We start from the raw sequence: 27,118 nt of genomic DNA, 5'->3' as shown, positions 1-27,118 counted from the left end.
TCAGGCAGGACCATCTCCAGAGTGACTCATCTCAGTTTACATAACCCCTATACAAAACATTTAATTCTAAACAAAAACTAACCTGCATTTGTTTTATTATACTTAATAATGTAATTCAGGTCATCTAGAGCTTCATTTGTCTTTCCTTGCAGCAGGAAAATCAGATGCCTATGCCAATATGCATCCAGCAGTTGTGGCTCCTGTTTTATAACCTGTGAAGAAGAGCACAGGTTCAGCAGCTGCTTCAATATTTCCATCTTCACAGGTTGCATTAACCTAAATGCTTCTTACCATATCTAAATCTTGCAAAGCGAGACATACGTTTCCCAGTTTCCTGTGCAGAGCCCCTCTTCTGCAGTAGTGGAATGCAGATGGTCTCTCTTGTTTTTCTATCAGACTGGTGAGAAAGTAAATCTCTCTCTCCACATCTAGCACAGAGGTAGTTGGGTCCTCTACCAGGACAGGTAGTACTGAGTCCAGGCCTGCTGTCCATGGTATATCTTCCTTCTTTTCAGTATCATGCTGAGTCACAGGACCAATGTTATCAAAGTGTTGTGATTCATCTTCCATAGATGCCCGACTTGGTGGAAAAACCTCATCAAACCAATTATTCCAGATGTCTCTCACCCATTCTCGAAGATCCTGACCAGCCTGGACACCACCTTGTGTCTTTAGGAAAGATGTAAAGTCTAACTGGCGAGGAAGACTGGAGCTCCTCAGATGGTAAGTGGGTCTTGAACCAAGTGGCATTCTTTCAGCTGACACGGATCTGTAAAGAAATCAATGAAATTTATGTGCAATTTGACAGCCTATATGACAACCTGATTTTAGAAAAAGGTGTTATTGTTGCTTTTTCTTTCTTTAACCTGGAGGAACCCCATGAATATTTTCAAAATAACTATACCTAGTTTCCAGTATATGGCATTATAACTAATTTGAATATTGTTTTAGTTACAATTCCCAGCATATTTGTCATCCTAAGCAGATCCATATTTTATACCCTCCTGTCCTATACAACATAAATTTAAGTAATATTATTTATTTAAATAATGATAGGAAAGAACATTAGTAGGCAGTGTGAATGGGCCTATTGCATTAGTGGTCAGTTTTGATACGTGATCAACTTTCCAGTGCTAATTGCCCAAGGAACCCCTAGCAAGTAAAGGAACTCTGGTTGGAGTACATCCAATGGGCCTGATTTATTAAAGCTCTCCAAGGCTGGAGAGAATACAGTTCCATCAGTGAAGCTGGAATAGATGTAGTCCTGGATTCAAAACATTTGCTAACAAATAGCAAATGACCGAAGAAATCCATCACAAGTTTGCTGGCTCTACCAGCTTCACTGATAGTAGTTTATTCTCTCCAGCCTTGGAGAGCTTTAAAAAATTGGGCCCTATGGATGACCACCTTAAGAGAAGGAAGTATACCTTTAAAATAGACTCTGCTCCAGAGGTTTCTGTACAGGTCAGATCTGCTAATTTATTGCACATTCCATGTTGAGAGGGAAGGTACTTTGAAGTTTAAAAGCAGCTGAATTATAGTCCTGTGCTTTATGTCATGATTAGTTACCTTTTAAGGGTTCGTGGTGGTTGTTTCAGCTTGTGTAATATAATTTGAAGCTTCTTTGGATCCAAGTGTCCTTTTCTTTTATATTTTTTTTTCTTGGAAGGCTTCAAACTAGGTTGTGGAACAGCTGCAACCCCTGCAGAAGTTAAATATTGGACCTGGTCAATAGGCAAGGTTGTTTGTGCAGAAACTCCTGGCAATATTTCAGAATTTTGCTTTTCTCTTTCTTCAGTTGCACAGACAGTTACTACTTCTAATGTCTTGTAATGCTGCTGCCTCCACACTGCAAGCTCTTTCATACTTGTTTGAAAATCAGCTAAAAGATGGAATTTACTTTCCTCCAAGATGGATATATTTGGAGCAGATGCAGAGAGTGTTTTCTGCAAAAAAGAAGAAAAAAATAATTGTATAAAATTGGATTGCATAAAATCTGTTATGTGATTAGGATTATTACTGCTGTTTTTTTTCAATGCTACTGGAAATATAAGACATCTCATATCAGAAAAAAACAGTACAAAGGAGATATCGGAATATACAAATAATTTATACTATATAATTGTATTCGAATAAGTGTACATCAAGAGAAATCTGTATACGAAAGGATGAATGATAGTTATTCTTTTTGCATAATATCCTGTAAAATTCACAGGATAATTAAATGTTATTTATACTTGAAGATAAGTAAATAGTAAAATAAATGAAATAAAGGAACCATGTGATAAATCAGTGAACAAAAAAAAAAAAAACTTTGTTCCGTCAACCAATTAAATGTTCGTTTATGTCAGCTTCCAGTGATGCTTTTTGCTCAATAGTAAACTATATGAATTCTATAGATAGCAAAATGGTAGTGTGCCTAAGGGGGAATCTGATCTTGTACACGTTATATACAGTTGCCAAGACTAAATAAAATAAAAAATAAAAGGAAGAAAAAAAGACTTTTGGCAATAAAATAAATCCGTATACTATATGCTACAATTTTTATGCAACTAGATTGATTCACAAATAAAGAATGTTAAAAAATAGAGGTCTAGTGACAGGGTCTCCTTAACTTCTTTAATGCATGTTCTAGGTCTGGTATTTAGAATATTTTGAAGTCAGTGACCGCTGGATAACTGCTGTTTTCAGAGTCCTGCAATGGCAGTCCTGAAATTTCTTTTATTAGAATTACTGTGCAACACATAGAAGGTGTGTGTCTATACAGGTTGGTAGATGAGGTGGAACAAGTTGGAAAATTATGGTTCAGAAAAGGAATTATTGTATCATTTAGAATAAAATATATCTTTTCATAACTTGATTTTATTTACCTTAAGCTTTGAAGTTGATCTTGTTGAAAAATCAAAGTTTGGTAATGAATTATGTCTTCGAGATAAAACTCTAGCCTATTGATAGGGGTAAAAACACAAGTATTAGCTTAGTACTACCATACAGGTATTTCTCAAAGAAATACATTCACCTGCACACTTTATACTTACCTCTCTAGAGCTACACCACTTCTTCTATTGGCGAGCCTGTGACCTCCTGATATGACCCCATGCTTAGGCAAGGTGACAAATTGTCTAGAGCAGACAACTGTCATGTTATAGGGGAGGTCTCCTCAGTGAATAAAGGAAGTTGGCCTGTTTTATAAACATTGGCCTTAGCAAAACGTGGACTAGTATGCCTCGAGATCGAGAATTGGTTGCAGAAAGATTAGTATTTGGAAGAACAGACAGGACAGCATTAGCATGGAAACTGCACTGAAAACTTCAGGATATAACTAGAAAAATAAATGTAACATAAAGTATCCTAGTCTACCATCGGCTATACGCCCAGTGGCTCATTCAGATGAAATCCCTGTGCCGGTTTTCGTTACATTACCCTCTCTTGAAGAACATTATTATGGTGATGAACTAGGTAACAACAATGATAAAGAGTTTGAAGTTGAAGAGGACTCTGTTCGTAAGGGAATTGGTCAGCATGAGTTGAGTGATTTGGCACGTGATTTGGGACCATAGAAGAAGGCTTCAAAACTCTGAGCATCAAGACTGTGTGGGAAAAACTTAATTGAAAAAGGAACAAAGGTATTGTACTTTCGAACCAGAGAAATTGCATTTCTGCAGTACTTTGGAACTGACAGTGGCTTTGTGTATTGCCATAACATACCTGGTTTAAGAACAGCTAAAAATATTTACTGTGCAGTGGTGACATCATGTGGACAGCATTGGTATTACATGAATCAACAGGGTTTATGACCCATACAAAACACCATTTATTCCACTTACATATTCTTTTGTAAAAAAAAACAAAAACCATAGGAATCTATTCATGCAGAAGGAAATTTGACATTCAGCGAACAATCTCTGGTTCAGAATCTTGCCCATGTGTTTTTTATTTGGTGGTGTTTTTTTCTCCAGCGGAAAATGCTGAATGTCATATTCACTGCTTTATACATAGACCCCCCTTATTCATCTCTATATATATATATATATATATATATATATATATAAAATTGGATATATGTGTGTATGTTCCACCATCACTAGAAATAGCATGGAGACATTTCAACCAAATTTGCTATACATATCACTGAGACTCATGTGAGTGCACAAGTCATCTTTGTACAGTGCTGTGCTATATGTCAGAGCTATATTTGGATGTGTGTATGTCATCACTAGGAAACTGCTGGACATATTACACCGCTGACCTTTGTACAGCGTTGTGGTATATGTCAGAGGTATATTTGCATGTATGTATGTATGTAGGTGTGTATTGCTCAGTGACAGCGTGCCTTTTGTTTACATACTTTTTTCGGACTCTTACAAATTTTTGGTCTGTAATAATGCCTTTGCGAAAACCTAAGGCAATTGGCCGAGTGCAATCAAATGAAAAAAAAATGAAACAATACCAAATAGGAACAGAAGACTTGCCACGCTGCACAAGAGAGCTACTACATCTAGAGCTTCAGAAACAGTACAACAGCGTGAGACCCAAGTACAGGAAAAGAGAGAAAGAGCTACTACATCTAGAGCTTTAGAAACAGTACAACAGCATGAGACCCAACTAGAGGAAATGAGAGAAAGAGCTACTACATCTAGAGCTTCAGGATTAGTACAACAGCGTGGGACCCAAGTACACGAAATAAGAGAAAGAGCCAGACGATCGCAAACTACACAACATCTTAGCTTAGTATTGAAGGATTGAACAGTATTTATAGCACTAAAGCCATCAACATGACCAACTTGTGAAGAGTAACATTTTTTTTATCAGATATATCTCCTTCAGTCAATAAAATGTCCCTTACTTCATACTGATTAGTTTTCACCAACAGAAGAAAAAATATATTATTTGTAAAGTAAACAACTTTATATCAAACTTTACCCAAAAGCACTTGCAACAATATGCAATTTTTTATTCAATGAGCAACTTGATTGGTTGAATAAACATCACAGCATTAGGCAGATTGTATTTCTAAAAAACAATTTTGAAAGATCATCTATGCATATTTGTAGAGGTGGGGGCATGAAAAGCGACACTTTTACTTTTATGTAATGATAAAATAAAAGGTTTATTCATTAATGTTACATCACTCCAGGGGTTACCTGCCAGCAGATATTAGACTGCAATGGGAGATGCTCAGCAATGGGGTCCTTTAGGGCTATGCAAACTGCAGGACGTGTCTGTGGAATGCCTGCAGGAGCCTTGGGGGTCCTCAATGGACTCTCCAAGGTGCTTGAGAAGAATATACTACCTACCTGTCCCAGATCCCATGGGACATAATGGGCTTAGAAACTAAACCTGTTTGTCTCCTGACTTTCCCTAAGAATTGAGGAATGGACAGAGGTAACATGCTATTGTGCTCTTAAGATTTCTGAGTCCTCTGCTTATTTGGCTGCAACGTGTACCAATGCAATGTGTAACCTAAGCACAGTAGCTGCTCCTTGTAACTGACCACATGGCTCCAGGGAGCAGTGTGAGTACCAGATAGAGATGATAGCGATGGCCAGTAGGCTGGGAACGTAATGTCACTGTCACTATGGAACCTGCTACTGGTGAATCTCCCTGCCATGTCCAGATTTGAGGGACCTGCTGAATATCACTGGAGTATCTGTCTATCATTGTAATCTGTCTCTTGTTGATATCTGCATGTTGCTGGGATTTACTGTCTTTGTAGGTGTGGCACAAAGGAAGAACATGTACTTGTACTTGGTGTCTTTGAATTTGAACCCATGAACTCAATGATCACAGACAGCAGAAATATCATGTGTCATTAAAGTGCAGGGGGTCAGCAGTCAGCTTTCAGAAAGTTTATAATATGGGGGGGGGTTAGGGTAATTTTCTGACCTAAAATACAAAATTTTACAACATGCTATGTTAAAAAAACAGGGCAGTTCTATGGGGACTCTTTGGATGGTCTGCAGTTGAAGGTGAGTTAGGTTGTAATATACACATTACCTCCCACGTGTGTGGCTTGTGTTCATTACACCTACCTGCTTTGTAGCCACGCAATGTATTGGGAAGGCCATACTTACCTACGTAAGCTCTGCCCACCTCCATCCTCCTATGTACTCTATGTGTACCCTCCTTCCCTCCTCCTATGCTGTGTGTGTTGTGTGTGTTGTTAGCCAAACCTTCCTAGAGACAAGTCGTGTGTCGCCATCCCATCCCCCGTGCCCTGCCACCCACCCAGCCTTCTTGCTTGGGGGAGATGCTGTCCACCTCACATTGCCTCATTTGTCCAGTTGGCTATTCAGCTTCGGGATGGTGTCTTGTTGGATTGGATATACCATTTGTGCGTCTAGGCTTGGCTCCCAAGCTCTCCTCCAATCTGCTAACATCATCTGTTCCCCCACTAGACTGTGAGCTCCCTTCACTGAACTCAACGCTTGCAAACATTTTTTTTTTCATCAGATATATGAAAAGGTCCTGCCACTGGTGAATCTCCCTGCCATGTCCCTTAGGGAACAGTGAATGTCACTGGGAGTATCAGCTTATTATTGGAATGTCTTTAGGTGAAATCTGCCTGTTGCTGGGTGTTATTTGTATATTAATGATGTCTGCTTGTTGCACGATTGCTTTACTTACTATTTGTTCATATATTGTTACTCTTATTAACACACACATAGAAAATCTATTACAATATTTGACTAACTCCCTTATTTGTTGGTCAGTAATCTCAAGTATTGCGGCCAGACATACTATTTTCTAAAATTAGTCATTGAAGGCAGCCTCAATTTTTTTTTCTCCATATATGCTTCATTGGATTCTCTTGTCATACACATGCAACTCCACTGAAAAAAATATTTTCTTGTAGATCAGCAGCTAAAATCAAGCAAACACTAGCTGTACATAAAACTAGGAAAAATATTTGGATTTGTTTCTGAATATTTGAATATCAGCCTTCTGAAATGTACAACAGGACTGATAGACTGAGAGACAGCACAAGAAAAACTCATTGGCAGGTAAAACAGTTTGCAGAAAATAGCTATTAGTGTGTCACCATGCTAGAAGACATTATGGTAAAATATATACACCGATTGAACATGGGAATCCTCCACCTATAGATGTAGCCATTTGTGTCCCATGCCCTTATTCATACAAAGCACTAGTCTGGAACAGGCCTACACTCCTTTGTCCAAGGAGAAGCAGGCAGATATTTATCAAACTTTTATTTGTCTTCAGAAAACACTTCCATTACTATTGCTAAATCTTATCACAGGATTCTTCAATAATATTTTATGAACATTACCTCGTATTTGGAAAACAAAGTCTGCTGCATTAAGGACAGAGGGGCAGAGAATTTTGGAGGAGCTGGTGCCCAAAACATCTTCAGGGTTTCAGGGTTAAGAGATGCCTGTAAAACAGCACAAACACACAGTTACTGATAATTACATACTCATAGTAAACATAAATAAAAGGCCATCAAGAAACCCAAATTCAAACAAATTTTACTGTCTTACTTCTCTTGGGATTTGTGTTCATAATACATAATTAGGGAAATAAAGTATCTTCCCGTTAAAAGCTATGCACTAACTTATTACCAGGTGCATATAACATTGAATCCTGGGAGTTTTTTCTTCTATGTTCAGACTTTTCCTGCTAAAGATTTATGGAATAATAAATGGATATAAGAATAATCAGTCTGAATTAATATGAATTGTGTACCACATCCTCAAAATGTAGAATTGATTAGCATCCAACACCTCTTCATGTGGTACAAAACCGATAAGTATGTTTCTCCACATATTTTTCTAAAAAGCTTCTCCAGGAGAAAAAAACTTGCATATATAGTATGTTACCAATCAACTGTGGTCCAATGAATGCCAGGCACCAAGAAGAGGGTGCAGTCCACATGTTGATCAAGATAATATCATCTCAGGGTAAAAATCAATCTCAAACAGCTCCAACTATGAGGCTGTAATTGCCACCAAAGGTGATTCAATTAGGTTCTAAGTAAAGGGTTTGAATACCTGTGTAAATGTGATGGTTCAGTTTTTCTTTTTATTACATTTAATAAATAATATTATATTATTCAAAAATGTATGTATTAAGAGCTTAGTAGAATTGTGTACACTCTGCCCATTTTTCAAAGAACCCCATAGTTCGATAATTACATGTGTTGTGTTTGAACATGCTTTTTTCCAAAACTTACATGCTCTGCAATAAGCTCCATACGAGGTCTTTCCACATAATACTCAGCAATTCTCTGCCACTCCTCCAAGCTACGTGCACTATGAGGGGGCAAAGTTACAAGACCGCCCCTCTGGTCGTGCGATGGAAGTGTTGAAGTAAGGATCCCATCCTGCAAAATTCTTTAATAGAAAAATATGTAGGTTAGTCAAAATAATGACATGAATATTTACTATATATTTTTATTTATAACTTTTTATATCCTCCATGATGAGAGGTTACACTCTGTGATTTTTAAATGATTTTTAATATTTCTTCTATTCTTCTATTTATAAAACATGAAATCAGACATGGGGATCTTCCAGTTCCAATGTCAGTAACTAATTCCTACTAGGGAATGTTTGAGGGAATGTAAGATTCCCTGTTTTATAAATAGAGCCCAAAGTGTTGTACAGTGCTCCAGCACAGTGTAATATCCTATTTTGTATTCACAGATTGTAAAGTGTTCTTTGATTAGTCGTTAAATGTTCTACTACACACTGCAATTGTTGCACAGTCAGTTCTTTGGTATTGATATTGTGTTACTAACATTCATAGATATGTATATGTGCACATTAAAAAAAATCAATCAAACAGAATTAATCATTTTGATGCTAATTAATGTTTATAAATGCCCCCTTTATACATTTTATCTATCATATGTGATGGCAAATCCTTCCAGCTATTTAAGGGTGCAGAAAGCATTTTATTAGGTGGTCATTTAAACCTGGCTTGTCACAGATCACAGCAGAGCTTTGTAACTGGAAACCATTGTTTTAGTAGTTTGGATAACACCCATAGATAAGCAGACCAGTATCAGCCACTTGGATTGCACTGTATTTGGACAGAGATACTAATAAAACCTGAGAGGTTAAGGATCACTGAGAATTGTCATTTAAAACCATTGTTCTATTGGTTTGTACTGTGGACACAGACAGTGTGACTGATAGCCAGGTACAAGTGTAATTAAAACCTGTCATTTAAAAGGTCTTCACCCAGGACACTCTGATGTCATACAGGTTACTTAGCCTCAGCATTAGAGATATTAGCACAGAAAGATTATTTTATGCCTTCTCTCCTAGTTATTCATCTACACATGTTGCTCCACTCATTTCTCAAGGGGGATATTCAGCTAATAAGGAGCCAAAATGGAAGATACATCCACACGAGGAAGGCAAAAAACAAGAATTTATTTAGCTCCACTAATATTCAACCACTTGCCAATGGAGGTGTTTGGTAAAAGCCCAAAAGATGCCAAATCCCTAACAAGAACATAAAGATAGGTGTCAGGTGGATTCTCCTGGTAGTAATATGAATATTTATAATATTACAGCATGCTGGTAAGTTGTGTTGACCAATGCTATATTGTAAGACTACATATATAAATCAGAAGGTGTAAGAACAGATATGATTCATCTGATGTCAGGGTTACAGATGTGCCAGTCACCATTATAAGGTCAGTTCTAACAATGAAGTGTAGGAAAGAGGAGGAAGGCTGTAATGGAAGATACTGCCAGGACTACTAATCTCAGGCAAGAACATGATTGTACAAACCTAGATTGACTTTTTACAAGGGTTTGCAGCCATTTGGCATCCTCCTTAGCACCATAAAGGTGAGGTTGTCACCAATTCTAGCAAAAGGTAATGTCTTCATGCCTCAAAAACATTGACATGCACTTTAGCATCATATGAAAACTCTTGTATGTGTGCAATACCTGTGTAATGTAGGCATCTTCATACCTTATAGATACTACAGACTATAGGACCCCTTATAAAAGGGTGACTGTTCCTAAACAAAGACAGAACCCATCTGTATAGGGACCAGTATACCAGTAACATTTTAAATTGTCATACACAAGATCTAAAGTACAACCAGCACCAACCAGGTGCCCACAAGTATAAGGGACACTACCATGTATAATGAATGTTGTTTGTAATAAGGGTTTTTAGCTTATTATCTTGAGGTCTGAATATTTGGGGGTTTTTTATTATTATGATGTGTTTTTAAAACATGAACCATTACTAGCTTAGCTTTAGTTTAATCGTAGATTCTGAACCTGACAAGTAATAGCACTTCAGACTCAGTGTTAACGTTTTGCAGGCTGATCTACACTCTACAGTGTTGCCACCCATACCAGTGCATGCTTTCTTCTGCTTTCTCTCTCCCATTTAGCTGCGCATTGGCGTGGTGTTCTTTGTTTTCCTCATTTAAACCAACCACACATGACTGTATTAGCTCCAACTGCCCCTGTGTAGCTTTGGACAGAGAACATGAAAACATAGCCATGACTATGCAATGTGGAGGAAAGAAAGCCTGGTCACCTGACCCAGGTAAAAAGATAAATAAAGGTATTTATAATGATCTTAACTTAGAAGTTATAAAGTATACTACACTATATCCTTGCTTCATTTATTTAAAGGTATGGGGTTGTTACATTTTCCAGAGAGTCCCAATATACCTTCTGCCCATATTCCTCTGTAAAGTGCAGCAATTGTGCAGAGATTTTCAATGGAAAACGAAACGCCCCAGAATAGCGTTACGCTATCTTACAAGACCTAAAGCTCTGGGCGGCGCGGGAGTCCCTGATATCAGATCTTATTACAAAGCAACTGTATTGACCCGTATAGTAGACTGGTTTCACAACAGAGACAGGAAACGCTGGGTCCTTCTGGAAAACTTCCTATCTCCCATTGACCTTCGTTCCCTACCATGGGTGGACAGGTCTGTACTGCACATACTACAGCCATTACCAATTGATACCTCAGATCTCTTGAAGGTATGGGATAGCCTCACTAGGGCGGGTCATGTGTCCACCAATATGGGACCCATGACTCCCATGTTCGATAATCCAGCATTACTCCCGGCAATGAGAGTTAGTAAATTTCTATCTTGAACGGCCCAAGACAATAGGCATGTATACAGTGTACTGCAGAATGGGAGGTTGCCTCCCTTTGGGTATCTAGACGCCGAGATGCAGAGAAAGCCGAATACTTGGCTGTCCTATTAATAGCTGTCATCTTTTGCATCAACACACCTCAACACACACCATACACAGGAGTCGTACAGCGTTTGAAATCTTGTTGAGTTCTACAAGTAGGCCAGCCCATGTGATTTCCCAGTTGCATGAAATATTGGTTAGAGTATCCGCTAATAATGTCCCCACTTTACACAAAATATTGGTAAGCAGAAATGGGGACCCCTATTTCCCCATTGGAGTGGGAAAAGGCATTTATACTGACTCATCAAATGGCACTCCCTTGCAAGGCCCAGGAGACCAACTATAAAATCATCTCCAGATGGTATTTATGCCCTAGAGATATTCACCGTATGTCTCCCTCAACCCCCGACAGCTGTTGGCGCTGCCACACTCAACGGGGTACTATGTTACATATCTGGTGGGAATGAACGGAAATTCGTAGTTTCTGGGATCAGATCACCGACATTTATAACAGAGTGACTGGGTCAGATTTAAGGAATACACCTAAAATATCCTTACTATCCATCCTTCCTGGGTCTATAAAGGCTACTAAAAGAGATGTGCTTAGGCATTTCCTCACAGCGGCTAGGAGAATTATCCCTAGAAAGTGGAAACAACCCACAGTACCATCTATGAGGGAATGGCTTTTAGAAATAGAAAAGATACAACATATGGAATTATTGGTTGCAGAGGATGAGGATATGATGGAGAAGTACAAGTTGACATGGTCCGCGTGGGACTGGTTTAAAGAATCACCCCAATTTAAGTCGCTCTGGCCATAAGCCTAACAGAAAGGATGGGCGTCGAAGATATTGGACCCAGCAATGCTCATCCACAGACCTGGAGGGTATACAAGTATTAGGCCAGTCAGGAATCCCCTACACCTAATCCCACACCCACCCCTGCCCCAAGGCTCCCCCATCTGTTTTCGAATGGGGGTCATTAATGCATACCCTGGTATAACCTACATAGATAAGAAGAGTAACAACGAGGCTCTCGAGGTTTATTATTTATTGTTACCGTGCGAAAAACACATGGTGGTAAGGTTTACTTGGATCCCCAGTTTACACTATATTCTGCCACTTATTTTATAAGCCTTGTTTTGTTTTCCATGCTCTCCCCCATGCTTTTCCCATACCCCTCCTCGGATCTTCCCTATAGTTGTCTCCAGCCCCTATGAGCAATGGTTTGTATATGGAAAATTGACACTTGTATTATGATGTACTCCTGTAAATATGGTTATTCACCCTTTTTCTGTATGTGTCTTTTTTTGTGTTATTATATTGTTGAAACTCAATAAAAATGTTTGAAAGAGAAAGGTATGGGGTTGCACAGCACAGTCCTAACTTTAACTGTTTTATTTTAGAACTTCAGATTTTGGTTTTGTATAATCATTTCAGTGCTACAATATTATAGAGAGCTTGTTTACTGTTAGTATTCACAAGCCATATGGCTTAAGGAGTGTACAAGGCTTCGCATTCACTGACACCAAATAATCAGCAACTCCTATGGTACAAGGATATATTTACCAGTTTTGCTGCAGTTGATTCTTAATTATACATATATTAAGATTTGAGCATTGTGCTATAGAAAGTTGGAGAGCTCTGAGCATGTAGCAAGTGAGTGAAGAGACATCTATCATGCTCAGTGATTTGTTATGGAGGAGTCCTAGCTGGACATAGCGGCTGGTGAAAGTAAACACTCATCACTCACTGAAGCAAGGACGTGTGTGGGCCAGCCAGCTAAAAACTGATGGCAGTTCTTCACACAGAGGGGACTGAGCATCTCCTGCACACGCTCTATGTAAGGGGCTCTTTGTCTGTCGGGGAGGGGCTGTCATGGATAAGTGATTTCTTAAGAGAGACCACATTCCTATAGGAGAGATAAGGTTTGTCAGCCAATTACACCTGTCTTCAGCACTGTCTGCTAATCATTTCAGGGGCTGACTGCAAGGTAATATTGCAGTGTGGTCACTGAGGACAAAAAGCAACCTGTACCCTATTGCATTTTAAGGGTTAATTGCTCTTGCTGAAAAAACATGTAGGCTGCTATTGTTGACAAGCTTTTAAAAATACTAGTTGTCAGACTGTCATGCTGATCCAGTGGGCCTGATTAATTAAAGTTCTCCAAGAGAAGAAACACTTTCATGAGTGAACCTGGGTAATCCAGCAAACCTGGAATGGATCTGGTCCAGAATCAATTCCAGATTTGCTGGATCACCCAGGTTCACTAATGAAAGTGTATCATCTCCAGTCTTAAAGAACTTTAATAAATTAGGCCAATGACTTTACCTCTTTCGGAATTACTGACCTGGAAGAAGCATGTAGCAAGTGAGAGAGAGAATCCAAACTCCTAATCTTCATACTCAATATGGATCAGTAAGGACTCATTGATATGACAGCTAGGAAATTAGTAATTTTAGAAGGTTTGACGTTTAATTGCTCCAATAGAAGTGGATAACTTGTGGATAACAATGGCCACCTATTACGAACCATTTATTATAATACAGCTCAGTCCAAAATATTAGTCCAAACAACAGAACCTCCCTAAAGTTCAACATTTAAAAATCTAATCCCACCTAACCCTGCATGTGCATGGGAATGAATGAACTCCCTCATGACTGCTGGGGAGTTAAGGTCATCCTGGCCCAGCCAATCAAGATGCCAATGATTGTCTCCAAGAATAGAAAAAGGAAAAAGATGGCAGCGCCCAGCGAGGGAACAGGGATAGGTGAGTATCAAGAGTTTAGTTCTGCTGTAACCCACAGTGCTACAGGAATCCTTTACCTTTAATCATTACCTGTAATCATGTATTTGTGATTTTTTTAACAAAAATTGTAGAAGCATAGTAATAACTATGACAAAAACTTTAATAAATGAATGAAATTACCCCAAACTATTACCATGTCCCTCTAAGGCTAATCAGCTAAGAATATTACCGCATTCTATGTTCGGGGTCATCTGGTAAGGAGTCAATCTGGTAACTGACCTCGAAGTCAGTGCAATGGCCTTTTCTGTTCATCGTGTGCTGAACTCTTGATGCCAGCTGCAGGGAGCTAGGTAGGATTTGGCTGGGGGACACTGTGCAGAGATGGTGGATTGTTTGATGAACTGCAGATCTGGAAAAGATAAATAAGTTAAAAAAATATGTTGCATATGTTGTAAACATTATGCTGTAAAAAGTGTTATTTTACAAAGCCCAGTAGCTCAAGCTAAAATTTACACAAAAGTAGCGGTGATCAATCTTGCATGATTGCACAATGTTTCAGTTGAAAAAAAATGAGCATCAAGGAATGCAAAATATAAAATATATAATATATTGATGAAATATATATTTTGCAGGGGATTGTTTAAGCACAATTAAAGTTTCTAAATTTCAGGTCTGCTAAACCTAAAAATTGCTCTTCTGCAATGAAATAAAGTTACCTGCATGTTTGCAATCTACCCAATAATGTATACGGCATTGCTTAATGTACAATTCCGGCATACCTGGTGGCCAAAAATCTGTGTGATGCAGAAACTTGCATGCACATGAGCAGAAGTTACAAAATTTAATACTGGCCAATCAAGATGGCCAAAGTTCACAAACTCAGCGGAGGACGATGTCTGCTCCAGTAATGGAATAAAGAGAGTTCAGTTAATTGATAAAAGTCAGGTAAGTTTCTTTTTATTCCAAAAGAGACATAGCCTGTCCCTTCTGCAATACAAAACCTGTCTGCTTGGATTTTTTGATTTTTAGGTTTAGTTTCCCTTTAAATATTTCAGCAGCAATATAAAAAAATGTACCTTTGTAGCACAGATTCATTTTGGGGTAAAAGCTTATTTTGATGTAGTTGTTAGAAGACTAAAATCTGCCACTTTGCAGACAATAAAATTAATGACCGAGACCTCTAAATTGACCAATAAAAGAAATGGTGCCACAAAAACAAACAGTTTTAAAACTGAATAGTGAATAGCATTTATAGAGCCTGAAACATTCCACTAATGTCTAGTGTGTGTTTAGTAGTGTCTAGTAGAAACCATATAGCTGACCTCAGCTGGGATGTCACCCTGTCACCATTCAATGACAAGGCAGGAGAATCTACGCTTGGCACAGTCAGCTTGACAGCTGCCCCGGGAACTTTCCTCATTGGCAAACATTCCCACAAGTCTATCAACAGAAAAAAGTTGTTTTTGGTATGTTGCAGGTAAAAAGGTGCATGTTTTTACAGCCTCACGTCTCCTCACTCCAGCTATTTATCATTCTTTATGTGTGGAGACAGAGGAGTGCTGCAGCTATGTGTGTGGCCGATCTCTCCATAATGCACAGCAGAAAAATAGTTTTTGCTTTGTGAGTGTGGAGGGGAGAGGCAAAAATGTCAGCGCATTGATAATTTGACAGTACGAATATAATGAGGAACTGGAAAGCGGGATACCATTATCTCTGCCGATATTTGTGCAAAATCTGACCTAGCTGAAGCAGCCCCCAGAGGACTGTGGATAAGTAAGGACATGCACGGGGTCACCTAAATGCCAAGGTGACTGCTTTTAAAAAGCAGACCTCCTTCTATGATATTGTCTCAGAGTGAAATAATGAAAGCACTTTATTGGTTCATAAAGGTCAAAGACTATTATTCGAAAATCTTATTCTACTTGAGTCAGAAAATATTTGGAATTGAACCCTTACGGGCAAATCATGTAATACTGGTAAAGGGCAAATACATCGAAGTATACAATATATATGATAGATTTTTAGGACAATTCTTTGATCTGGATGTGAGATAACAATAATGAACTAAAACTGATTATTCTAAAAGAAAAGATCTGGAACTCCCCAGAACTTGGTGACTTTGTCTTAAATGATACCCCAAATGGACACTCCAAAAAATTTACTGAAGCCTTGCAGGTGATCCCAAGATCTGTTTTCTGATTAGAGAGGTATTGCTGTTTATGATTTGGTTGCAATTAACTTTTATTAAAAATATTTCTGACTTTTCTTATCCAGCTTTGACAAATACCAGATTTAATACATTAGTCTACTAAGAAATGAAAACAGAATCTGGAGCCCTTTCAATAGTACCATCATCTTTGTCAAGTTTCAAGAATGGCTTCAAAAGAAACTCCTGACAAGGGAAATGATGCAATTACTGACTATCCTCCTAAAATACATTTTGCCTGAGTATAATTCTATTCTGAATACTTTCATTACCAAAAGGTTGAGAAACACTGGTTTAAAGTATAACTAAAAGAAAAACATGTTAGATTTGGATAGACAAGTGAGGGATCATTTTTTGTTTCCCTTCTAGGGTGCACTAAATCCTACAATGGACAGATGGATTAAGTCTGACCCTAGTCTCACTACTGGCCAGTAAGGTCAATCCATCATGGGTCAATGGTGAGCCTACATTTAGAAGGGTTCATTTATATATTTCACAGTGGAAACTACCTTTCATTTATTTACTTTCCATTTAAATAACCTAAATGATGTACATTTACACAAACTCTGATTTTAATTGCTGATTGTATGGTTTTAGGCTTGGTCTACCATATACAGGTCCCAAATAGGCCTGCCAAGGATATGGCAAACAGTTTTGTAAAGAAAGATAACATCACTAAACAGAAAGCAGACATGAAGCAACGGGTCAGAGGATCTACTTGTCTCCTGATCCCTAGCCCACTTGTAATGATTACTTGGTTCTCGGTTTCCAGGTGGCAAGAAGAGCCACAGGAGGGTGTGTCCTTGCTGTCTCCCGTCTTGTCAGTGACACTGCATCCCCTTTCACATGAATGATGTCCGAGATGGTGACCTGCGGAAAGACAATGCAGCCAAGACAAAGGATTCAGGGGTTTAAAAAGGGAAAACAAGAATCTTCCAATCAGTAAAAATACAAACAGTTGTTCTTTCAACGCCTGGTGATTACTAGCCCCTGCCCCTCCTTCTCAACACAGCCAGGCAGTCGCCACTACTCACAAAAGCTATCCGACCCTCAGTGTCTTAACAAATAGTCTAATGAATATCGTACAAAGTGGAACAGAAATACTTATTGCCCGATTCATTGAAAGTGCAAAACTACCTCTGTAAAAGCCTTGTTTCTGTATGAATTACATATGCATGTGGAAATATGTTGGCAATCACTGCTTTAGCCGCGTTAGACCAAAAAGACCAACAAAGTTCTTAAAATTAACTCAATCAATGGCAGTATGTAAAATTCAAATCATGTGAGCTCCTCTTACTTGGGGCGACACACCGACTCCACTGTGTCATCCTAAAGTAGGAGAACCCAATGAGAACCCAATGTGGTCCCAAAATGTTGGTCATACAACTTATGTGACAATATGTTTTTATATTTAACTTTTTAAACTGCTGAAGGTGTCCATCTCTATCTACTGAGTGCCAGGATCCACATCGTCCTGAGAAAGTGCACCTTACATGTCCCCAAAATGCAGGCTATATGACCTATTTGGGACTATTTGATTAAAATAAACTTCCTCAAAAAGATTTACAGAGTGCAAGTGACTTCATCTTCTATGACAATATTCAGATTAGATTGAATCATGGATCCACCTATTAAAAAATGTAAATGTGTGCAGCATTCAATAAATTCAGTGGCAACTGCCATCAATAATCAAAATGCATTGTGAATTTTTTTAAGGTCAGACAAAATGTATTTTGGCTGAGCTGAAGAGGGAACAATTAGTCAGATTGATGGTGCTGTTTAAACACACCACACAACTCAATATGGCACTGAGAAACTCAACAGCACCCTGGGGGGTATTGGATGTGGTTTGAGATTCCCACATTGAAGATATTGATGGGACCTTTATACTTGGATGTAATGGAAGGTAGTGGCATGGTACAGTATATTATGCTACACATCAAGTTAAGATTGTGAGTTCTTGATATAATATATCTGTAACAACCTCTGGGCTTTTTGTGTTTAGTAGTTAGTTTGTTTGTAAGTGTTAAACTGATACCAAATCTTGTAAGACAATTTGCTAAAATTGTTTGTATAAATGTATAACTGAACATGCTAACAAAGATATACCATAAAAACATGTATTGTGATTGGTAAAATCTTTTGTTTCCCCATTTTCTCATATTTGTTGATTAACTACAACTAAAATGCCCCTTTTGTCAGAGAGATATTGACCTCTCTCTCTCAAATATGTCCAAACCATATATGCAACTCATAAAGTATATCCAAGGTTTGTTTTTAAAAATCTACAGACATTACAACCTGTGCAGCAGATCTGAGTACTTGTTTAGCTTCTTTATCTGTCATTTCTTCTTCCTGCACTGGTGTGGTACCATTTTCTCCATCCAAGATAGATGTTTGCTGAACTGTCTTTTCTTCATCCTTGTCTGTAAAAGATAGTTCTGTAGACAGTTTGCTATCAGTCAATCTTATGTCTGTGTCTGGATCCAGGAGACTGTGCTGCATGGAAAACATCAAACCATCAAAAATTATAACACTTTCAGGGAGTAGGAGATCTATAGTAATTTTAGACATTTCCAGTACCTTATGTGAGAGACCAGCTGGTAAATTCATTAGAAGACTTTAAATGCTGGACAGGTGTGTGAAATGTAACTCTATCTCTATGTAATTCTCATCTTGGTGCATAATTTCTTTTTCCACCAGTAAAAGTTCCCTAAACTAACATTTATTGTTGCTTTAGGTGTTAGACCAGTGGTCCCCAACACCTGGCCGACTAGTGGGCCGCACCTGTCTGACAGGTGGGCTGCGCCTCTGGCCGGCTCAGCCACCAGCCGGATCAGGAAAAGGAGCCCACTTGGGGGGGCGCACCGGCCAGTGCCGCGAACCATGTCTTCTGTATGCATTGCAGGCTCAGGGCGGCTCAGACCTGAAATGGGAGAGTGAGCGTGTTCTGGCATCATGATGTCACTCTGGGGGAAAGTTTCTTCTCCTTTGAGTGACACACGGCTCCCTGCGAATGCGCGTATTGCAGTTCTTGCATTTAGAGGTCCGCAACCTGCAAGAGGTTGGGGACCAATATGTTGGACCATTAAAAGCCTAAGGTGCAACAGCTAGGCTAGGCCTGCCATGTAATGTTGAGGTTCAAGGTTTAAAGCAGTGTTCTTCCACCAGGGTTCCTCCAGAGATTGCAAGTGAATCCTTGACCAATGAGCAAATTGTTCCTCTCAGGTTAGTTTAAGTGACACCAATTACCTTTTTGGCTACCTGTAAGGGTGACATTCTTCCCAATGGCCAGCAATGTAAGAGGCATTCTTCCTATTGACCACCATGCTAATGTACTGTGAGCTGTGGATATAGTAATTATAGCAGGGGTTCCCTGAGACCTAAAAGGTACCGTATTTTAGGATTCCTCCGTGTTAAAAAGGTTGAGAAACCTTGATTTAAAGTATAACTAAAAGCAAAATGTGTTAGATTTAGATAGGCAAGTGGGGGATTTGAACAACTGTCAGATATTTATTGCTCTGTGTCTCCGTTAGAGAAATTCAGTCTCTAACTGTTCTGTTCGCCAGTGCCACAGGTAAATCCAAAATTTTGAGCTGCCACCAGAACAGGAGCAGAGAAAACATCTTCCATGTGTTGCTGTGACAAATATCGGAGCATTTTCTCACCTTTAGCATCCTAAGTATACAGAACAGGAGGTGTAGACAAGTAAGACACAGATGGCAGCAAAAATAACTGACAATATCTTTACCCCTATTCTATCTAAAATTTAAAAAAATGTCTTTAGATTTACAAAGGATTGAAAGAGGATATCATTATTTCGATGGAAGGCCTTACTTTTATATTACGGTACCTTAAAAAAATGTAACTTTGAATCCACAGACGAATCTATAAAATGATAAATGGAGGCATCTTCTGTTAAAGTATATCTGTAGCTGAAAGTAATATTTTTTATTTTGGATAGGGTAGGAATTGGTTAAACCCCATCATTTTTTTTTCTGTGTCTCATTCCCAAGATTTTTTTTCATTTCTTGTTTTAGACAAATCTTGAAAGATCTTTCCAAACAACAAAAGTCTAATGTGTGTACGCAGCCTAAGTAGCAGTGGTAACTAATGTTGAAATGCACAATAGTCATCAAAGTCTAAAGATTATGCAATGGTAGCAAAAGCTGTGTAAGTAATATCAGGGCTATATAAATATCTGGCACCTAAACTTGTAACTGAGAAGCTTCAGCAAGCCTAGAACGTTAGCTATCACTAGACTACTATGGGAAAATTCTCTACACATGCTTCTTAGCATTTTAGGTTGAGTTAGAACTGTCAGCTACACAAGACACACATAGATGCTTTTAAAATAACATATAATTAGTAATGCAGGTCACTGCTCACTAAACATACAAATTCACCTCTATTCACTAACGTCACAGTAAAGGCTAGATGTAAAATACACACATTAGAACCTGGGAAGTAATGTGCCTTTGTGTTGACCTGTTCCATCAGCTGTCAAAACTGGAGAAGTGCTTAAAATGAAGTGCCCATTAATCAATGTCTGCCAGCTTCAAATCTTTCAGTTCCAAATACATATACAGTTTGTTTTTTCATGCGGGGCTAGATTTGGTTGTGTATAAGTTTAAAGGTGATAGAATTTTTTTCCCAAAGAAATAAAAGAAGCCCTTGATAATGCAAGAGTATGTAAAGCCTAACAAAAAATGTTCTCTTTTGATCCCTGTGTTCTAGTAATGATTTGTATAGCGCCAACATATTACACAGCACTGTACATTAAAACCCTTCTAATCATAATGTAGTCTATGATAAAAACTAGAACAGCTTAATAGACTTTTTGAGATAACACAGAAAGTATGCAGAGGGCGCAGAAAGACTCTAAACTGCTTACAAATTCAGCAAACGGACTTTTTTTTTAATCCATTTCAGGTTTGCTGAATCACCCATCTTCACTGATAAAAGTGCATCCTCTCCAGCCTTGGAGAGCTTTAAAAAAATCAGGCCTAATGTGTCAAACTGTTTTTTTCATGTTCAATAGATGTCTGCCCTCGAGAACCACACAGCGGGTTGTTCATCCAGTCAAATAGGTCTGCAGAAATACCAAATGGTTTAAGGAAAACGCCTGGTGAGATTAAACTTCTCATGAGAGAGAGAAGATAGGGAATAGGGATGAAACCCATCCCTATTGTATTACTTAGGGATTTCAGTAGGTGAGAAGCAAAAAGAATGATGTTCACCGATCACAAATGGACTCCAGAATTCAAAGGTTACAACTACAAAACAATAGGCTGGATAGGTGCACTACAAAAGGCAGGTAAGTATTTTTTAATGCAGAGGGGGCTATGCCCATTCCTTCTGCAAAAAACAACATATCTGCTTGATTTTAATATGTATAGTTCAGCTTCATATGGAAATCTGACATGTTTGGCTTGGGCAATTATTTACCAGTTTGCCATTGTAGAGCATATGCCTAAAGTTCTACTGACTTGAATAGGTTAATCCCCGATGGATATATGAATAGTTACACATTTTGTCAATCAGATATTCACTCTATGCCTTTTGTGGTTGAGGTTCTTCTTTCTCATGGTACCATTGTTACCTGCTGTGAAGATGGACTTTCCCCAGGTGACCATTTCTGATCATCCAGCACTGATTGTGGTATCTCTGGCTCATGTGTCACATTCCTTTCTTCTTCTGCTTTCTGAAAAATCACAAAAGAACCTGGTTAGTTAAGTAACATTCCAATTCTAGAGTGGCCACAATGAGTTTCAGCAGGCAGGGATTCTACTGCATATTCTGCACATTATACCATAATACTTGACTTCAATCTCAAAGATTTAATAATGATGAACTAAAAAAGGAACTACAATTCAACAAGTGAAATTGGCATATAGCGTTCACTGAAAACAAAATATGATAGTAAGATCATACGTTTTAGGTCAAAAATGTCATTTGTTTGTATAAAACCATCATGTTTATATATAGCATCTATCAACCAAATATCAGAATATTTTCAACAGTATAAGTCAGCCTTTGCTGAAACTATCACTGCTGATATTTCCTGAAAATCCTAACAATCAGGCTGGCATGTTGACCTGGTGCTACCAATATATCTTGAATAGGAGACAGGTAGACAATTAGCTCACCCCTCCAGCTGAAAAAAATGTGGCTGAAATCATAGGCATAGGCATAAGAACAGGGGATGCAAAGATCTAGATCCAGGCCGGGCTCTTATTTCAGAGGGCCTGTAGGGGCCCTCCTCATGACCACTATTACAAACAGAGCTAGAAGAGCAGAGCCTATACCAATAGCTTCCTATTCCTGGTTCTGCAGTAACTATCATCTGTCAGAGCCCAGAAGGAAGACAGTAGTAGTAGACCTCTTCCACCTGTACTATATATAAGCGATAGAGGAGACAATAGAAGTTTCTTCACATTGATTATAATATAAATTTGCCACAAGAAACCCCTACTGTCTCCTCTATCTCTGATATATAGTTTTGGTACATAATCTTTTAGGGGTTGGCAAGACTAAAATAAGAGCCACCCTTCTTTTCATGACCTCTTCCGCCTGCTCTATTTATAACAGTGAGATCCTGGAGAAGTTACAGCAATGGGTGAGCTCCTAATGTGGCATGGAAGAGGGAACTTAAATGGTAATGGTCTTGTGAGAAATTAGCACTGGGGCCCTCAGGTCTGTAGCTTAAAGACCATCACCCGTGGTGCAGAGTTCCTGCAGAAAAAGCTGCTTAGGTCATACCACTGCTAAAAATATGTTATAGTGGCCCCATTGTACAATGCATTGGTACACTATCATGCAAAATCAATGGCAGATCCTAACTCCATCATCCTCCTGTGACTATGGGGAATGCCCGTAACTACCATGGGTTGAGTACAAACACTCTAGAATAGAAGCAGAGAAGTGGTGCGCCAAAAGTCAAACAAATCTGCTAGTTGAGAGTTGAGGGATATCCACAAGTTTCAGGGATCACTTGGAGACTCTGAAGGTATTTAGGAGTCATCTTGGCAGAGAACTTCTCAAGGTCCCCAAAACCCTTTTTAGAAAAGGCTTTCTATCATGCATAAGTTATGAACAAACTCTCTCCCTCCCACTACTCCTCACTTTGTGTCACTGGCTGCCTATTTTTTCTTTTTTAGTTTCCAAATAAAATGTTGCCCTAATCTTTACCATGGGAGATATATGATGGGATTGTGGGATCCAATGGCACTCTGCAAGGTATCTTTAAGTGCTCGTTTTATTTTTCTACCGCTATTTTAAAACTTTTAGAAAGATCACATATTAACTTAATTTTTAAAAAAGTGATTTTTGCTTGCTTTTATGATCTACTGCACATTATTGTAGTTTATACATTTATCATAAAGAAAAGCCAAGATGTTGCCAAACTTACCCCGTAAGGGATGCTATAGTTAAGACCCAAAACACTCTCCATTAAGTGTTTAATCATCATTTCTGATTCTGTATGTGCCTGTGGAGAACGTAGTGATGCAATTATTTCATCCACTGATCTTGCTGTGGCTTTCATGGGTGGCATTAGGTATGTGGGATTTATTTCCTCTGCAGCTTGCTTAGTGGTCCCATCAAGCTCATGATTTTGACATACAGATGATGTATAAGTAGAAGATGTATATGGTGGCTCTGACAACAGAGCACTAGGAGTTTTACTGCCAACATCAACATACTCCTGGTCTGGTGTAGCCAACATGTTCATTTTCTTTAAACGTTTTTTCTTTTTCTTGCCTGTACTTCGTGCTCTTTTTTCGGAGTCATCACTGTCCTCTGAGTCAGAGCTTGAGGATGAATTAGAAATTGAGGAAGAATCGCTTGACCTCTCATCAACAGCCTTCTGTATCTCACTGGAGGGGACACGTCTCACTTTCTTTATTCGTGTCACTTTCTGCTGGACTACTGTAGGCTTCACAGAAACGCGAGGCTTGGGAGACCTCTGAGGCATGGTAGACCTAAGCTTTGCAGGCGGTCTTGGTCGCTGGAAAATTGATATAGGCTTGGTGGTCCCAACCATTGGTGTAATTGCAGGTCTCTGTTCTCTATGATCATTCTCCAATAAATGTTCATGACTTAATGACAAATGATCATTTTGAAGACATTTCTCTTCTTTTAACTCTTGTGTGTCATCTTTTAAAGAAGGGACGGCACTTTTTACTATTTGACCAACTTTCTGATCTTCTTTCACACTAATGTATGCCATGGAGCCTTGAGGAAGATCAGAGGCTGATGGAGATTGGCAAGTGGGTTGAGCCAGTCTGCTGGTGACCTTAGGTCTTGGGCGTGAGGTAGAATAAAGTTGTTTAAATTGGGATAAAGCAGAACCCGGCATTAGTGACAGGGGTGAGCTACTCCTAAAATCCACCATGTCCTGCTTGACAGTCCTCTGAGGAGGCTTAAGCAATCTTTCCAGCTCTTTCTTGTTTCTCAACTCCTCTGCATAATTGAGTCTCAAATGCAAATGCCCCTTTCCGTCTGACATCTCTTCCTGTATAATAAATTAACAAAAGCATTAGCTTTCTTCCACCAGCCTTGCTTTTCATTTTCAGAAGCATGACTCGGTATTTGGAAATAATCTACTGGTAGATGCTCCCTAAATACGCAATTTAATGCACTGTTAAATCTAATTTTCCTCGCAGTTACTGCTGATCATCTCATAGAAACCTGCCCCGTTAGGATAATCCTATTCATTCTGCATTAATTCCAGTCACAGATTTCTCAATTTAGTAGGTCAATCTTATTTCACTATTTGTGAATAATTTTATTGGTCTTATTGCTCTCATGGATGGGTGTTTTTAGGGACTGAATTACATATGAAGCATAAAGTCACACATATTTACCACAAAATACCTTAAAATGCAACTTTTGACGTAAGCTGACTTTTTCATTAACCATGTGGGTGAAGAAGAAAATCAATATAGAGGCTGCTGGCCTCCCCTTTAGAAAATGTTGGTTATCTGGCTGTCATCATAAGCACACATCAGCATTGTTTTTTTAAAGAATTTATTCTGTGTCTCTGTTGTCAAATAAGACTTTTTATATCCAGCATTGTCACTATTCTCTAGGAATAACTCTTTTATAACAGTAACAATTTGTTCTGACAAATCCCCAGAAGGGGATGTACAGGTATATATGGACCAACCTGGCTCTAATACTGATCTGATAAATACTTCCCAAACTTCTGACCAGGAACACATATGGAAATAAGGTGTTCTGTCTTAACTGGCTGACTGCAAGGTTTATGTCATTCGTTCCTATTTTTAATAACTACTTACATATGGTAAAAGGCTAAAATAAGTTCATCAGGGTAAGGGTAACTACCTACTTTCCCTCCGTGAAATAAAGTGGTACATAGGTTGCCCTTTTCCATCCTCCCCTATGTGAGCAGCGATACTTACAATGGGGAATCCTGTGTAAAAGCTGCGGTGACAACACCACTGTACCCGGGCATAAAATAATGCCGGTTTCTAATAAAACATTCTCATTGGTTTATCTCCTGACAACTAATCGTTGATAGGAATGAATTCTGATATTTCTCCTACCAACCAGCATTATTTTGTGCCTGGTCACAGTGATCACAGCAACTTCCCAAAAGTCTGGCAAGATACTGTAACCTTTATGTACCACTTTTAAATATCAGTGGGGGGTGCTGGAAGGGCAGTAGAACCTACATTAGGAAAGGTCTATAAAAAAAAAGGAATGACATAATGGCACTGATTTATATAGATTTATTATAAGTTCTAAAAGACTTGTGAAGATAGACTATCACTGGAGAACCTGGGTGATCCAGCAAACCTGAAATGGATTTCTTAAAAAATATTTGCTTTTAGCTGGAAAATGTTTTCAAACCTGGACTAGATTAATTCCAGGTTTGCTGGATCACACAGGTTCTCCCATTAAATAGTCTATTTTCCCCAGAATTGGAGAGCTTTCATAAATCAGGCCCATTGGGTTTTAATGCAAACTAAAGTGCATTATAGTAACGCTCTTGGTGAAGATCCAGCCATACCAAGGGCCAGTCCTAGCCACTGCTTTCAGAATGGGATTTTATGATCCCTGTACGGTAACTCTGTTCAGTATTATAATTCATTTATACAAAGTAGTATGACAACTGTTATTGTGTATTTATTCTGTCTCACGTATCTACAGATGAAAGGACAGCTTTGATATGAATATGATTACAGTCAAAACTAAATAAAAAGTTTTTTTTGGTAATTAAATTTGTAGCAATCTCTGCAGATTGTACCGTCCAGACAGCGTATATGTGAGTGTATGAGGACAATGCGTCTCATCTGGGGTAGAGCACAGTGGCTTGTGTGCCTTGGCACTGTCAGTATGGATAATATTAGGATTATTTGACAGCGATGACTTGTTTTATATGGAGCAATACTACAGTAGACGGCTGTCAATACAACAAGGTTTATGATTTGATGCAACCTGTGGGTCTTTTGATCTTTTAGAACAAAGCATAGGAAAGTAGATGAAGCTAGTGCAGTGCCACCTTTCCTATATTACAAAACTTCTGCAAATGTAATGCCATACTTTGTATAAACAGTACCGTGTGAGAAATTGGGGAATGTCCTCGCTAGGAATAGAAATCTTGGAAGAAAGTAATAAAATTCCAAGTTATCAAAAGGCTCTTTATACCATCTCCCGGAATGTGCAGGGATTACCGTGTTGCATTGATCTGTAAATATAACTACATGGCCGCATACACCGCTGTGAACACCTTGTACTTCCACACATTAAATAGACAGAATGTATTGTTTACCCAGCTCTGTATGATTGTTTACCCAGCTCAGTGATGAACTACAAATACCAGGTAAGCCTAATGATATGTCTGTTATCTATACAGAGATCCCATCAGCTCCTTGCATAGTAGAAATTATTTTGACAGCAACAATGTCAATATAGCGAGCATTTTACCCAATCAGGGGACAGTACTTTTACCCCACCCAGGACTCATATTGCCCCTTACACTAACATC

At 38.7% G+C, this 27,118-nt stretch overlaps 1 protein-coding gene across 1 annotated transcript; it reads right to left on the bottom strand.

The window, feature by feature from the left end:
• Nucleotides 1-77: 77 nt before the first annotated feature.
• LOC140341763 (uncharacterized) lies at nucleotides 78-24,613 on the bottom strand. The gene is made up of 11 exons (XM_072427637.1): nucleotides 23,516-24,613; nucleotides 21,707-21,808; nucleotides 18,406-18,603; nucleotides 16,859-16,974; nucleotides 14,128-14,307; nucleotides 8,195-8,354; nucleotides 7,292-7,396; nucleotides 2,871-2,945; nucleotides 1,570-1,946; nucleotides 292-769; nucleotides 78-212 (listed from the first exon to the last, which is right to left on the bottom strand). The coding sequence occupies exons 1-11, from the start codon at nucleotides 24,611-24,613 to the stop codon at nucleotides 78-80; spliced, it is 3,024 nt and encodes a 1,007-aa protein (XP_072283738.1).
• Between the last annotated feature and the right edge of the window lie 2,505 nt (nucleotides 24,614-27,118).

The sequence above is a fragment of the Pyxicephalus adspersus genome, chromosome 12, assembly GCF_032062135.1.
Source record: "Pyxicephalus adspersus chromosome 12, UCB_Pads_2.0, whole genome shotgun sequence".
In the NCBI taxonomy this organism is placed as follows: domain Eukaryota; kingdom Metazoa; phylum Chordata; class Amphibia; order Anura; family Pyxicephalidae; genus Pyxicephalus; species Pyxicephalus adspersus.
This window is presented reverse-complemented; position numbering and strand designations above follow the sequence as displayed.